The 14,877-nt window shown below is 45.7% G+C and overlaps 1 protein-coding gene across 2 annotated transcripts in view; it reads left to right on the forward strand.

The window, feature by feature from the left end:
• Positions 1 to 1,005: 1,005 nt before the first annotated feature.
• LOC147637388 (rab GTPase-activating protein 22-like) overlaps positions 1,006 to 14,877 on the forward strand; it is a 186,267-nt gene continuing 172,395 nt past the window's right edge. Inside the window, exons 1-2 of one of the 2 annotated variants that reach the window (XM_086799189.1) lie at positions 1,006 to 1,476; positions 1,679 to 1,774. In XM_086799189.1, the coding sequence (XP_086655315.1) occupies positions 1,402 to 1,476; positions 1,679 to 1,774 (171 nt within the window). In that variant the 5' untranslated portion in view covers positions 1,006 to 1,401. The remainder of the gene's footprint in view (positions 1,477 to 1,678; positions 1,775 to 14,877) is intronic. The other variant, XR_015266031.1, reaches the window with a different exon arrangement.

The raw sequence follows: 14,877 nt of genomic DNA on the forward strand, positions 1-14,877 counted from the left end.
TATGCATGCTAGCCTTTTATCTTTTGTCCTTGACTACGTGTCAAGAGAACACAGTAGCAAATCACGGGTTTTGTGAGGTGGGCAGCACAGAGTTACACACAAAGTCCATAGATAACTAGGCAGTGCAGCACAATAGTGCAACAAACATTGTTTGATGACTCAATCCTAAAAAATGACACTTGGTATTTAGTAGATTTACCTTATAGTAAAAAGGCCATTTGTATGAAGTGGGTTTATAAAGCTGATAGTAGCATTGATGGCTACAAGGCAAGGCTTGTTGCAAAGGGTTATTCTCAAGAGAAGGCTATAGATTATGATTAGACCTTTGCACCCACATCTCATATGACTACAATTAGGTATATTATTGCATTAGCTTCTAGCACATCATGGTTGGAATATGTACATCAGTTGGACTGCCTTCTTGAATGGTGACTTGCATGACGAGGTTTAGGCTTTCAAAGCATGGTATGAGAAGATAAACACATACTTGGTTGCAAATGTTTTTTGTAACAGTTTGACTGAGAGTACCCTGTATGTAAAGAGGGATTTTTTTTTTGGTCATCGTTTTATGCATTGATGACATGATGCTCTCATAGGCCCAAATGAGGAGACGATTTTAACCTTCAAGGAGGGTGAATTACATGTGTCATTTGAGATGATAGATTTGGGCTTGTTGCATTATTATCTGGGCATATAGTTTATACAGCATAATGATGGTATTGTGATGTTACAGTCAAAGTACATACATAGGTGCACAAATACACACAAACGTACACACACACACACACACACACACAAAAACACACATGCGTATACAAACACACATACTCACTCACACACACGCTTGCACACACATACATATGGATAGATGCATATACACACAACAGTCACAATGCACATACATATGCATGCACATATGCATACAAGGAAAAACTTAGGGGCACGCCACCTAATTGTATAGATAATATTTACATTCATAAAATTGATAGATGTGCTTCATTATCACGATTATCCTGGAGTGGTTACATTATCACGATTATCCGAAGGATCCTAACTATGTTAGGAGATCCAAATTTGACTTGCGCGTGAGGTCAAGTCTATTTCTTACGACCAGAAAGCCGGCGCCCCTATCCTACTCCAATCGCCCATCAGGGTTCCAGATCTGTTTTTTAGCAGATGATCTTGCCAGGTTACACTGCGGAGGTGCGGTTAACGCAGTCTATATCTCAAGCCAGCTGCTCAGCTTCGATCTGCGTCCAAGTAACATTACTGTTAGCGATGCTCGATTGGCTCTTCACGGGATTCTCGCAGATCAGAAATCGCTTTAGAAACAGTATGAATGCTTTGCCCTTCAGAAGAAAGGCCACAGGCTTTTTGGCAGTATTGTCTTCCTAGGTAGGCATGGACAATCCCGAACGTCACTACAAGGTTAAGAGTGACAGCACTGAAGTTATTGCCTCTAGATTTCATCCTAAGGTAATGCTCTTTTTGGAATATGCTAATTGTATGCAAACTTTTTTGTCCTCTGTTCTTTTTATCTCAATACATGGAGAATAGGATGCAATGCTGCCTTCCAACCATCATATAGGAGCGGGACTGCCCTTGTTGAGAAAGGAAAGGCTTTTGGCAATGCGTAGAATATTTGGTGAGGATATTAATGAGGTCTATGATGTATCAGGTGGGAAAGATTTTGACAGAGAAGAAATGGAGAGCTGCATTTGACAAACAAGGTCGACTAGACATATCCAAAGTGTTGATACGAATACAAGGAGGGGTAAGTGCAATAGCTTCCATCTTGCAGACTTTTATGAGAGAATTACAAAACAATAAGGCTTGCTGTTGCACTCAGCTTGATAAATACAAGATGGTTTCAGTCAGGCTTTAGATACTAAGCAAAGTCTACAATTGATTCACCAGTTGGGCATGATAAGTATAGTGAAGGATCTTACATGCAATTTCTACATGTTTAAGATAGGTTGTTACTTGTTGCAAATCACATTGATTGTAATTTGATAGCCACAGTCATTAGCGAAAGTTGAAGCCCAAGTTTTGCATTCAAAGTGCTGTTAGAAGCTGGGGAGAGGTTGCAAAAGCCAACTATAAATGCAGATTTGGTTATCATCGGAAACACAGAAGAGCCCTTAACAGTTGCAAACTTTTAAGCCCTAGAAAAGCTAGAGAATCAGTCCACCTTGTTTTTTGCTTGACGAGTGTTTCTTAGTGAAGGTCATATCCCATGAGATGGTTCGGTTGTGAGAGATTCATTCATTGATGTGGTGCCAATGAGTGAAAAAGAAATACTTCCCATTTTATGAAATCCTTACACGTTGACTCCAGCTCATCTGGAGGGGGGAAGTTAGGGTACTAAATCATGCAGATTTTCACCTCAAGATTAGAGGAGATCTAGGGGTTCATCCTCTTTAGGTTTTAGGAAGTAGGGTTGCGTGTGAGCCTGAGGAGCGAGGTCCTTTTTGCAAAGGAAAGTGAACTGCAAGTATAGTTGCTTGGATTTGACCTAGGCAAGAGAATTGGATACACAGGATGAGCCTGACGTGCAACAACAAAATTTATCTTGCCAATGCGTTAACTGGGGTGCACGGGTAAGAAGTTTTCCACATGTCTAGGACGATTCATACCATTTGATCAGGATCAGCTTACCACGGGCAAAGTGAAACTGCAAGTTCAGTCATTTTGATTTTGCTAAGATTCTATGTGGCTGATTGAAAAACGGTTTGGGTTCTGGAAGTATTTCTCTCTTTTGGAGTTTGCATGGAATAACATCAACGAGGAATGGTCCTGATGGGTGTGTGCAGTGAGACGTCATGCTAGCCTCCAAATTTTCAGTAGCTCAGTTGCTACATGCCAGCCCCAGCAGTGGGAAACATATGCACCTCAATTAGGCATATAAGATGTCACCATTTGGCCTCCCAATTGGTCCACCCGTGCTTTCTTATCATGTATGTACATTGGACTGGTGTCCATGGTAGTTGTATATGCCGGGGATTGATACCACTCATGTGGTACTGTGGACTTGGCTTTCCGTTGGGACTTGTGTCTCCGTGTACATGCCCAGAAATGCTTGGTGGATTGGTGTTCCATTGGGTCTGGTACCTCGTGTACTTGCTTGGAGCACGTCTATTTTGGTATAGTCTCATGAACGGGGATTGTCCATACCAATGCTGCATTGCATAGCATCTTTATTATGTGCTTGCTTGCAATTGAAATTGCACGTTGTTTTCATGCTTGCTTGACCAATGTGTAGTTCCGGGTAAGGGGACGCCCGCCCGCGAACGGTGCGTGTGAAACTGTCTGTTGACATGGTTATGTGGCATGTGACAGGTGGTAAGTATGTTAAAATTGTGACAGGTGGTAAGTATGTGACAGGTGGTAAGTATGTTAAAATTGTTTTTTTGCATGCATCTCAAGTGAGGTCGGCCAAGTCCATTTGTGGATATATAAGCACCCTAGCTCCATTGTAAAAATATATCTAATTCATTGCTGTTGTGTTGGTTCTAATACTCTCTCTCTCTCTCTCTACCTCTCTCTAGCGTTTGTGCACCCTCTTTCTCTGCCAGCGTTTTCTTTCCTCCTCTCTCCCTTAGCGTTTTCTCACTAACGCAATACTGCTTCCGTGTTGTCAACTTTGACATGGTATCAGAGCCAAGGCACGTCAACGCCTAGGGGACCGGAGCGCGAGGAGAAGGTAGATCTCGGCTGCATTTTTCAGCCGGCAGGAGAGCGATTGATTTGCTGCGTTTTCATCGCGAGAAGCACCCTTGGACCAGCGTTTTCGCTATAAGAGGGGGGCTGATCGAATCTAGCAGCGTTTTCGTCGCGGATAACCCCTTCAAATCTGCGTTTTTCAGCCTATAATCGACGGAGGAGTGCTGTTGATTTTCAGCATGAAGTTGGACGAGATTTGGGCTGCGTTTTTTGGAGAGGTGGATCGGATTGACGAAGGAGATGGGTCTCCCATGTTCGAGCAAGGACGACAAACTGAATGGCGACAATTATGCGCATTGGAACTTGATCATGAGGCTATGGTTTAGCAGAAAAGGCTTATGGGACATTGTTGATGGCTCGGAGGAACATCCCTGAAGGGATAGCAATCGGTTCACACGTCTTCAGGAGGAGGAGTTTCTCAAATCTCTTGTGGATTGGGATGCTCACAATGCAAAGGCAATGTCGGCGATTGCAGAATCTCTCACCAAGGAAATTTTCCCTGCCATACAGACTTTGAAGACTGCCAAGGAAATGTGGTCAAAGCTTGCAGGAATGTTCGATCGAGACTCAACAATGTGAGCAGTAATCCTTCTCGGCCAATTGTTTTCCATCAAGTTTGAAGCCGGGACCTCTATGCAGTCATTTCTAATGAAGGCAAAGGTTATCCATGATCAGTTATCGGCTATGAATAGTGTGTTAACTAGTACCCAGTTAGCTGCCTTGGTTCTTACAAAGTTGCCTGAAGAGTACGAGATGGTCTCGAGGGCATTATGCTTACAAGTCACGAAGGAAAAGCTGGAATTTGATGATCTCAGCTCTTTTCTCATTGAGGAGGAAGTAGTGCTCATTTTCCAAGGCAAGATTCGAGTTCCAAAGGATGTAGAATCGGCACATGCTGCATCGGAATTCAATAAGAAGTCTAGGAGCCGTTGTTATAAGTGCGGAAAGCGAGGGCATTTGGCTCGGGATTGCAAATCCAAAGCTAAAGCTCAAGGCTCGACGAATGACAAAGGCAAAGGCAAAGCTGATGAGGATGACAGTGACAGTGATACTACCAGGGATGATACGGCTTCTGTCAGTGTGGCGAGGACTACACTGGCACATGCTCTAGTATTCTAGCTTGGTGGATGGATGCTACCACGTGCTTCAGCGAGAGAGAGGCATGTGAGTGGCAGAGAGGGGTAGTCTGTGCTCCCGTTTTGACGACTTGAACCCGTGTGTCGGAGTTCAATTTCTGGGTGTTTGGATCCGTGTGTCGGAATTCAAAGCACTAGGCATGTGGCAAGGAACCAACATGGCGTATAAAACACTATGGATGTGCTGCAGTCATTCATTGTTATTTTCGGGATTATGGACAGGGTGTGTACCAAAGTTCATTATCTTGTGGAGTTTTTTGGACGTGATGTGTTCAAAGTTCATGAATGGGGATTCTTGGACGTAGTGTGGTCTACAGTTCAATGTTCCTTGAGGCAGTTGGTGCTCAGGATGGCATTTTTGGTGGTGACAAGCTGGTGGTTGCAAATCCAAGGTGTACCTAGTGGTTGGCCACTGCTGGGGTGTCCATGGTAGCTTCTTCATCGACTTGGTATTCCTACTTATGTCCACTATGAGCTGCAGAGAGGGTGTTAAAATTGTTTTTTTGCATGCATCTCAAGTGAGGTCGGCCAAGTCCATTTGTGGATATATAAGCACCCTAGCTCCATAGTAAAAATATATCTAATTCATTGCTGTTGTGTTGGTTCTAATACTCTCTCTCTCTCTCTCTCTACCTCTCTCTAGCGTTTGTGCACCCTCTCTCTCTCTCTCTTTCTCTCCCAGCGTTTTCTCTCATCCTCTCTCCCTTAGCGTTTTCTCACTAACGCGCAATTTTGACAAAGTATTGGTCATAAACCTAGCCTTATGAGTTAGCACTAATTTATAAGTGAGTGTGTACACACTTCATTAAGTTTTGGGCGACCAAAACTCACTTATAAAATTATGACCGGTGTTCACACACACTGATGTCCCGAGGTGGACATAACCCAATGTCCACCGCCTAGACCTTATCCCGGCGCCTCCTTCATGAGGACTGTTGGGCTGCATTTTCTGCACATTCTCCTTCCCAACTCCATTTCCAAGCTTGCTAAGGTGATTTTCAAGCTTCCAAGAGTGATTCCAGATGCTAATCACTCTCCTACACACTCCCAATGACTGAAATTCAGTAAAACAGCTCTCTTTATTGCTGTAATTTTTGGTCTTTTTGTTGAAAACCCTAATTTCAGCCCTCCTTTCTCAAGCTGAACCATAGGGGAAGCTTTCCCAAGGTTCCCTTCATCCTCTTGAAGACTTTTGTTGGGAAGGATTGCGACAAATTGAAGATCTCTTCACTCCAAGGACTTCCATCGCGAAGACTTCCGCTGTCATCAACTCTACTTGCAATTGGTAAGCTTTAATGCTTAAATATGGAAGCAAGTAGTAGGAGGGAGGAACCGGATTACAAGATCACATACCCTGTGTAGTGTTCTCTTGTCCTACGTGCCCTCTTGCTGATTGTTGCTATCATGTGTTGGTGGAACAATAGAGAGCAGATGGTAGGGAACATGGGCACTTGAGAGGGTAGTGTGGATTGCAAGTCTACAACGACAACCACTTGTTTGCAATACTGTATTCATATGCATTGGTATGGAAATTTGGTCAGAAATGCCCATGACACTATGTACTTGATTCTCCCAAGATCAATATACTTTATTTGAGGGAGGGGTCGGCCGTTCCGGCTCATTGTGTCTGTCTTGTCAATTCAGCAATTTACTTCTTGTATTTAAGCAAGTGTCCATCAAATCTTAGTGTATTTAAGTGTATTGATTACCATTGTGTTCAACCAAGTTACATTGGTATCAGAGCATACGGTTCTCTTTCACTTCTATCATGAGAGACGATTACCATGAACACTAGCTATCTCTACACTTAGAACATTATGGACAGCCATACAATGAATGTTGGAGATGCTAACACAAGAGGCAAAGACAATGAAATGCATGCTTCCAATGCTTTACAGGATGAGCAAACTCATATGGTGCACAATAGGGAACATGAATATGTGGGACAGCGGTCCCGTGGCAAAGAGAAGATGCAAGAAGAAGAGTCCATAGTCTTGAGGGCTGAACTTACTCGTATGCAGGCTCTTCTCCATGCACAACAAGAAGAATTGAATCTCTACCGCCACGAGGATCCATTGGTACATGGCCGTTTGAAGGCCAAGAAAGCTGAATCTTATATGGATCATGCAATGGCAATGATTGCTCAAGAGTTGCACATGCAATCGAGGGATGTAACACGTGCATACTTGGCTTGTACCCCACAGGTGCCCGAACAAGAACTTATGTCTAAGAGGATGAATCTCTATGCTATGGGAGAGGAACAATTAGTGACTTTCACACCATGCAGGAATACCTCATGTAGCCCGTGAAGGATACAATGTTTATGGCAGTGGTCAAAATGTATGTCAAATGCCATTGCCGGCTGAAAATGTGCATGCACAACACATGCATCATGGGCTGCAATTTTCTGTTGGTGCAGGTATTCCGTGTATCTCTGATGCCACTCATGCCTTCGAGTGTGCTCGTGAGGGAGAAGCTATGGCTAAAAATGTATCAATGCATGTTGAGGGGCCAGCCATGCCTCATGCTTACAGGGCACATGTATCTATGCCTTATGCATCACCTTTTGGTCCTAAAATGATGCCAGTCACATGTTATATGCAGAAGCTTCGGAGAAGAATCGGTAACTTCAATACTCAGAATTCAGCACTCCTTTCGCGACGGAAATTAACGCACAAACTGAAAGGAGAAGTGCAGAAAATAGAGAGAGAGAGGGAGAGGTGGAGAGGACATAGTATTGGGTCCCAATTACCCTTTGTAGGGCCCCCACCACGGATGGTGTATTTGCTTTATTAGAATGATGAGAAATCTGAAAGAAAATACAGCAATCTTGGACCTTTTCTTGGCTGGGAATACCCTGCCCTTGTCCTGAATCCTTCACCCCTTTGCTTAGCACCCTCTTGGCTTTGTCTAGCCTCTTATGCTTGAGCTCTTGGTGGAGAATGAGATGAATGAATGGGATTATGGACACTTCTATTTATACTATCCACACAGGAGCAGTCGGCCAGCATAGAACCAGGCGGCCAGCATTTAATGTCCCACGACTGTGAATATTCAGCAATAAATGTTGAATAAAATCCCATAAAATGCTGCGTTTTTTTTTCCTAAAGGCTGGGCATGATGCGCTTGCTTCCAGAGGGCTAGGCACAGCTTTTGCCCACAATCCAAGGACTGGGCAGCCTGTATGGGCTGCCCCATACTTGCCCTACAGCCATGTAAAGGCTGTAATCTCCTGGAATCTGCCTTATTCTTGCCCTAGGGCTATCCTACAGCCCCTCCATGGCTGGTGGTTTCAGTCTGGGCCTTCCTAGCCCTCATGGGGGTGGTTCTACATTCTACACTATTCCCATGCCCGCACTAAGATCCGGGGTAGCCCTATGGGCTGGCCCTTTGTTCTAAACACTAACTACTCAGTGATCTGGCATCCGGTACCATACTAGATACACAGAATCACTGACATCATTCTAGAGGGAGACTCATAGTGCGGATGGGCACTGTTTCATGTGCAGGATAGTGCACACCTGACCTTGGACTCATGTGCAGCAGGACAATGCACACCTGACCTCGGACGACTGAGATGGATCCCTGGCTGACTCGTCCCGGACTGGGCTCACATGGGACCAGTTCACCATCCCAGGTCCTACACCTTCTGTACAGAAGTGTCTACGTGGCATCCAAGTGCGGGATGCACGTGACATCCCCTTCTTCTTAACTTGACGGAAGCTGCATAGCCTCCAAATAATCCGTCAATAATGCCGGATAGTCTTCGAAAAACTCTTTGTCGAGCTATACTGCTTCATGGGTTCCTCGGTCTTCAAACTTTGTGAGGAACTGTCGTAGTTTTTGGCCTGAGCCATGCTTGAAACGGTGCAGAAGGATCTGTTCTGGAACCATGACTTCTGCTTCATCAACAATGTCTGGTTCCATTTCGTCTTTGACCTCTGAAGGGGGTGGACCTGCATATGGCTTTAATCAATTGACATGAAATACATCGTGCATAGTCCGGAGGTAGCTTTAACTGCATAGACACCTCATTAATCTTTTTCCTGATGGGAAAAGGTCCGAAGCTCCTGAAAGACAACTTTGGGCATCGCTTGCCCACCTGCTTCAATCTTTGCTTCATAATCCGAAGATAAACCCAATCAACTTTGGGCATCGCTTGCCCACCTGCTTCAATCTTTGCTTCATAATCCGAAGATAAACCCAATCCCCTTCCGAAAACTTCATATCCCTTCGGTCTTTATTGGCCTGTCGAGTGTAGGCCTCTTGCGCTTTAGCCAATCTGTCCTTTACTGACTCTAAAATCTCCTGGTAAGACTCCGTCACTCTGTTCGCCGCTCCAGTACTGAAGACGAAGTCTTGGTTAACAACGACTAGAAAGGTCTTCCAAACGCTGCCTCATATGGAGTCCTGCCAATAGCTGAAGAAAAAGAGTCATTCAAAACAGCTTGAACTAAAGGCAAATACGATTCCCACTTACCTTGTTGATCGTGGACATAACACTTCAGCACGTCAAAGGCCAACTGGTTGTATATCTCTGTCTAGCCGTCTGTCTGTGGGTGGAATGCACTGGAAAAATTCAACTTAGTTATCAAACAATGCCCTCCAAAAATTACTGGTAAACTTGGCATCTCGGTCTGACACTATGGTTCTAGGAATCCCGCCAATCGGGTACCAATGCCGAATGAATAACTCGGCAACATCCTCGGGCGGTCACATTGGCCCTGCAAGGAATAAGCATAACAAATTTGCTAAATATTTTACACATGATTAAAGCTATTTTTATCTTATAAACTATTGTTTCTCACAATTACTGTACTCATCTTTATTACAAATGCATCAGAAATGATCATCAGTGGGGCTGGGGGAGCAGTGCCAGAACAGTGCGAATTTTGAGCCTGCACCGCCGCTGCAGAGCCTAAATTTGCACTATTCTGGCATAGCTTCCCCAGTCCTCTAGGAGCAATCCTGATGCATTGGATGACAAACAATAACACCCAATGGGCTTATGAGACCAAAGTGATACAATAATGTCCATGGCATATCTCATCATGGAATGAAAAATAAAACAAAAAGAAAACATAAACATAGCTATCTCACTGGGGTGATACAAAACTATCCATGCAAAACTCATCATGAAATACTAAGAACATAGAAACATGAGAGCAACATCAGCTCCGAGTAGATGGTATACCACTCTCCAAAATATCAAGCATGGGACTAATGAGCATGGCCGAGAGGTCTCCCTCAGCTATGTCAGGTGGAAAGGTCGCTCGATGGTGGTGGAGCATGTACTGGATCTGTCACCATTTGGCCACCCAATTAGTCCACCCGTGCTTTCTTATCATGTATGTACATTGGACTGGTGTCCATGGCAGTTGTATATGCCGGGGATTGATGCCACTCATGTGATACTGTGGACTTGGCTTTCCGTTGGGACTGATGCCTTCGTGTACATGCCCAGAAATGCATGGTGGATTGGTATTCCGTTGGGTCTGGTACCTCGTATTCTTGCCTAGAGCACGTCTGTTTTAGTAGTGTATCATGAACGAGGATTGTCCATACCAATGCTACATTGCATAGCATCTTTATGTGCTTGCTTGCAATTGAAATTGCATGACCCTCAGGAATTGGCAAGGGCTGTAACAACCCTATCTTCCTTCCACCAGGAGCTTTCACCTTTTGACAAATGTCACAGCGTTGTACATATGTAAACACATCACGCCTCATCTTTGGCCAATAGTATTGCCGTTCCAATTTCTCCAAAGTCGAATTCATGCCCCTATGACCACCTGTAATGGCGTCATGGGCATCGTGGAGAAGAGCTGCCCTGAATGACTTCATGACACATAGTCGGCCTTTGTAGAAAAGCCAACCATCGCGTATCAGAAAATGGCATGGTCCTGTGGCATCCAATGCCTGTTTCCACTGAGCACCGAATTCCTCGGAATCCGCGTATGTGTGCTTCATGTCCTCTAGTCTTGTACCAACAAGGTCAAGTCTAGTGGTCTGAATCGTAGACACTTGTCCCTTCTTGCTCAAAGCGTCGGCCACTGGATTGGCCTTTCCTGGAAGGTACTCAATCATACCACCGAACTGCTGGAATATTTGACTCCAGTGGTGTTGTCGATCACTCCACTGTGCACTTGGCATTGTTTGAATCCAGCGTAATGCGTGATGGTCAGTGCGAACCTCGAAGTCACGGCCATACAGGAAATGTTTCTAATGTTTCAAGGCCTGTATTACTAGTGATTCCGAGACTGATGGGCAGGGACATACGGAGTGGCAGGAAGCAAGCCAGAAAACCACCTTATGCTAGGAGTTCACGATCATAAACTGAGTAGTTCTTCTTGGCGGGCAGTAACTTACGAGACATGTAAGCTACTGACCATTCTGTTGCAATACACCTCCAATTGCGATGTCACTCGCATCGGTGATCACCTGAAATGGATTGTCCCACGAGGCAAGTGCTAAATAAGGTGCTTCTGATAAAGCCACCTTGAGTTTCTGGAATGCCTCCAACGCTCGTGGAGTCATTCGAATCTTTTGTCTTCTTGTTTTCACCCCTTTAGCAGATCGGTGAGATATGCCGAGAGGTCAGAAAACCTGTCGATGTGGGTGGAATATGCTTGGCATATACCCACAAATGATCTAATGTCATAGGCTGTTTGAGGTACTTCCCAGTTGACAATCTCAGCCACTTTAGCTGGATCAAGTCGAATGCCTTCAGCACTAATTATATATCCCAAGTAATGCACCTGGAACAGATAAAATTTTGACTTCTTTTCATCGACATAGAGCTCGTTGCTTTCCAGCAACTTAAGGACTTTCTCCACATCAATGTCATGCTGTTCAACCGTAGCTGAAAATACCAGTATGTCGTCCAAAAATATGAACACACACTGTCCAATCAAATCCCGAAAAACACGCATCATCATGCGGTTAAATATAGCTGGGGCGTTCGTCAAGCCAAATGGCATGACCACAAATTCATAGTGGGCCCGTTGTGTACGGAAGGCTGTCTTGGGGATGTTCCCCTCCACAATCCGCACCTGGTGGTACCCACTCTTTAAATCAAGTTTCGAGAATACCTTTGCTCCATTCAGCCTCTCGAGAATATAGTCAATTCGAGGCATCGGGAATCTGCTCTTGATAGTTAGCTTGTTGAGTGCACGATAATCGACACACAAATGGGAAGATCCATCTTTCTTCTTGACAAATAAGATCGGTGCTGCAAATGGCGACACGCTGGGGCGGATGAAGCCAGATTGCAATAATTCTTGGAGTTGGCGGTCCAACTCCGATTCCATTGCCTTGGAAAGGCGATACGAAAACTTGCTCGCGGGTTCCGAGCCTAGGAGGAGGTCAATCTTGTGGTCCTCCGGTCTGGACGGGGGGAGCTGGGGAGGGAGGCTGTCCCGAATAAAAATCTTTTGGAACTTTTCATGGAGAACCGAGTACTTCTCGGAAGCACTGGCCACCGTCTGGGCTGTCTGGATGTAAATCATTGCACACTGTGCGCCTTTCCTGACTGCTCGCTTAGCCTGTAAGTGGCTTATGAGCAGAAAGTTCGGAATTATGGCTCACACTTAATGGTCACTGAGGCATTTGACACATTCCGATTGATCTGGAACGTGTGCTTGTCCCACTTGACATTAGGAAGAAACTTGTGAAACCACTGAATACCCAAAATTATGTCTGCTCCTACAAGAGGGGCAACCATAAAATCACGCACAAACTCTATGCCCTGAATCACTAACTTAGCACCTAGAGCTTCATACTTGACGCTCGTTGTCATGCCTGTGCTAAAACCCTCAACCTGTTTGTCCACCGAAGTCGGATCGAAACGGGCATGCCTAGCGGCCTGTTCCGTGACCACATCCTCCGTGCTGCCGCTGTCGAACAAGACAACGACTCTCTGGCCACCTATGTAGCCAAAGAACTTGAGCAATTCATTGCGCTCATGCTCCTGGTCATGGGCGCCCTTTTGCTTATCTTCGAGCTCCCCGCTAATTATTGCTCCAACTGAAGCACCGGGGTTTGAAGAACTAGGGATAGCCGCTGGGGTCTGTGTGGGAGCTGGGCTCACCACGGAAGCTGTGGAGGCGGCGGCGGCCTTTGGAGGCTTCTTCGGACAATCCCGAGAAGTATGTCCTTTTGTATGACAAAAGAAACATCTACCCTCCTCCTTGTACTGAGAAAGCTCCTCAGCACTCAACTTGCCACCTGTCTTGCCTGCCTCCGCTTTCTGGTCTGGCGTAAGCTTAGACGCATTGTTTGAGTTCTTGGAGCCAGAGGCTCCCGGGCTTTGTCCTGGGGAAGACCCCGCCTGGTTCTGGCTTTTGCCCACCAAGGCGGTAGCCCTGGGAGAAGCCGGCTAGGAAGTCTTGGGCATGCCACCATTATGTTTCATTTCTGCACTCTGCGCAAGCGAGAGTGCGTCCTCAAAGGTGGCTGGCCTAAACATACGCACCTCCCATTGGATTTGCGTGTCCAGGCCATACAAAAACTGCCTTTTCTTGTCCATATTAGATAAGCCTAATTGCAGACAAAAGGTCGAAATTGTATTGGCAAACTGAAGGACCGGTTGCGCGTCAGAACGCGGTCCCTTGAACTCGTCTTCGAGTCGCTCAAGGTAGTGGGGCGGTAGAAACCGCTGCTTAAGGTCGCGGACAAACTCGTCCCATACATAAGCTGCCATACCTGCTCTGGTGTGGGCATGAGCCCACTGAGTCCACCAAGGAATGGCCTCACCTTCCAAGTACCACCTGGCTAGGATCACTCTGTCAGTATCTGTTTTCCTAACTGCAGCAAAGTAAGCTTCAAATTGATGTAACCATGAATAAAGAGTTGTGGGATCGAGTTTACCATTATACTTACTGAAGTTCATTTTCTCGGGAAAATGATTCGAGGGCGCTGCTGGTGTCAATCTGGCGTCCAAGGCTCTGAGGTAACGCTCGTGTTCCACGCGTCGCATGGCTTCGTCTTCTCGTTGTCGGATCTCCAATGCACGCATCTGCAACTCAAGCAAAGAGCTTGGCTGCGGCGGCTGTGACCCCGCGAGAGGGTCCCTGTGTCGAGGATTTGGTATCTGGGATACGGAAGGAGAGGGGGAGGAGATGGAAAACGCGACGCTGGAGAGCGGGTACACTCCTCCGGAGCCAAGATCCGCGCCTTCTGCTCATCCAACTTGGCTATTTGTTCTGCGATTGCTCGCATCATCTGTTGGAACATATCTGTGACACTCAAGCCTGGTGCCCTAGCTGGGCTGCCTGGTGCACTCTGGTCCCATGGTTCTTGGTCTCTCTCGTCGTCGCAGCTCGCCATAGCAGGAAAATGCACTTCCTTTCCGGAACGCAATCTGACCATCCACTATCTGTGTGGGAGACGTCCTGAGGCTTCCGGAGGCTAAAAACCAACCGTCCTTCGAGGGAAAAGAGTCACTCCCAATGGGGTAGTCCACCGGCGTCTAAAAACCAACCACACGCGCGAGAAAAAATTCTGGTTTCTTTGCTGAATCTTTGTACTTGAAGCAGGCTCTGATACCACTGTAATATGCGGAAGCTTCGGAGAAGAATCGGTAACTTCAATACTCAGAATTCAGCACTCTTTTCGCGACGGAAATTAACGACAAACTGAAAGGAGAAGTGCAGAAAATAGAGAGAGAGAGGGAGAGGTGGAGAGGACATAGTATTGGGTCCCAATTACCCTCTGTAGGGTCCCCACCATGGATGGTGTATTTGCTTTATTAGAATGATGAGAAATCTGAAAGAAAATACAGCAATCTTGGACCTTTTCTTGGCTGGGAATACCCTGCCCCCTTGACCTGAATCCTTCACCCCTTTGCTTAGCACCGTCTTGGCTTTGTCTAGCCTCTTATGCTTGAGCTCTTGGTGGAGAATGAGATGAATGAATGGGATTATGGACACTTCTATTTATACTACCCACATAGGAGCAGTCGGCCAGCATAGAACCAGGCAGCCAGCATTTAATGTCCCACGACTGTGAATATTCAGCA

The sequence above is a fragment of the Cibotium barometz genome, chromosome 6 (genome assembly GCF_041138505.1).
Source record: "Cibotium barometz isolate CiBa-2024 chromosome 6, ASM4113850v1, whole genome shotgun sequence".
Lineage (NCBI taxonomy): Eukaryota > Viridiplantae > Streptophyta > Polypodiopsida > Cyatheales > Cibotiaceae > Cibotium > Cibotium barometz.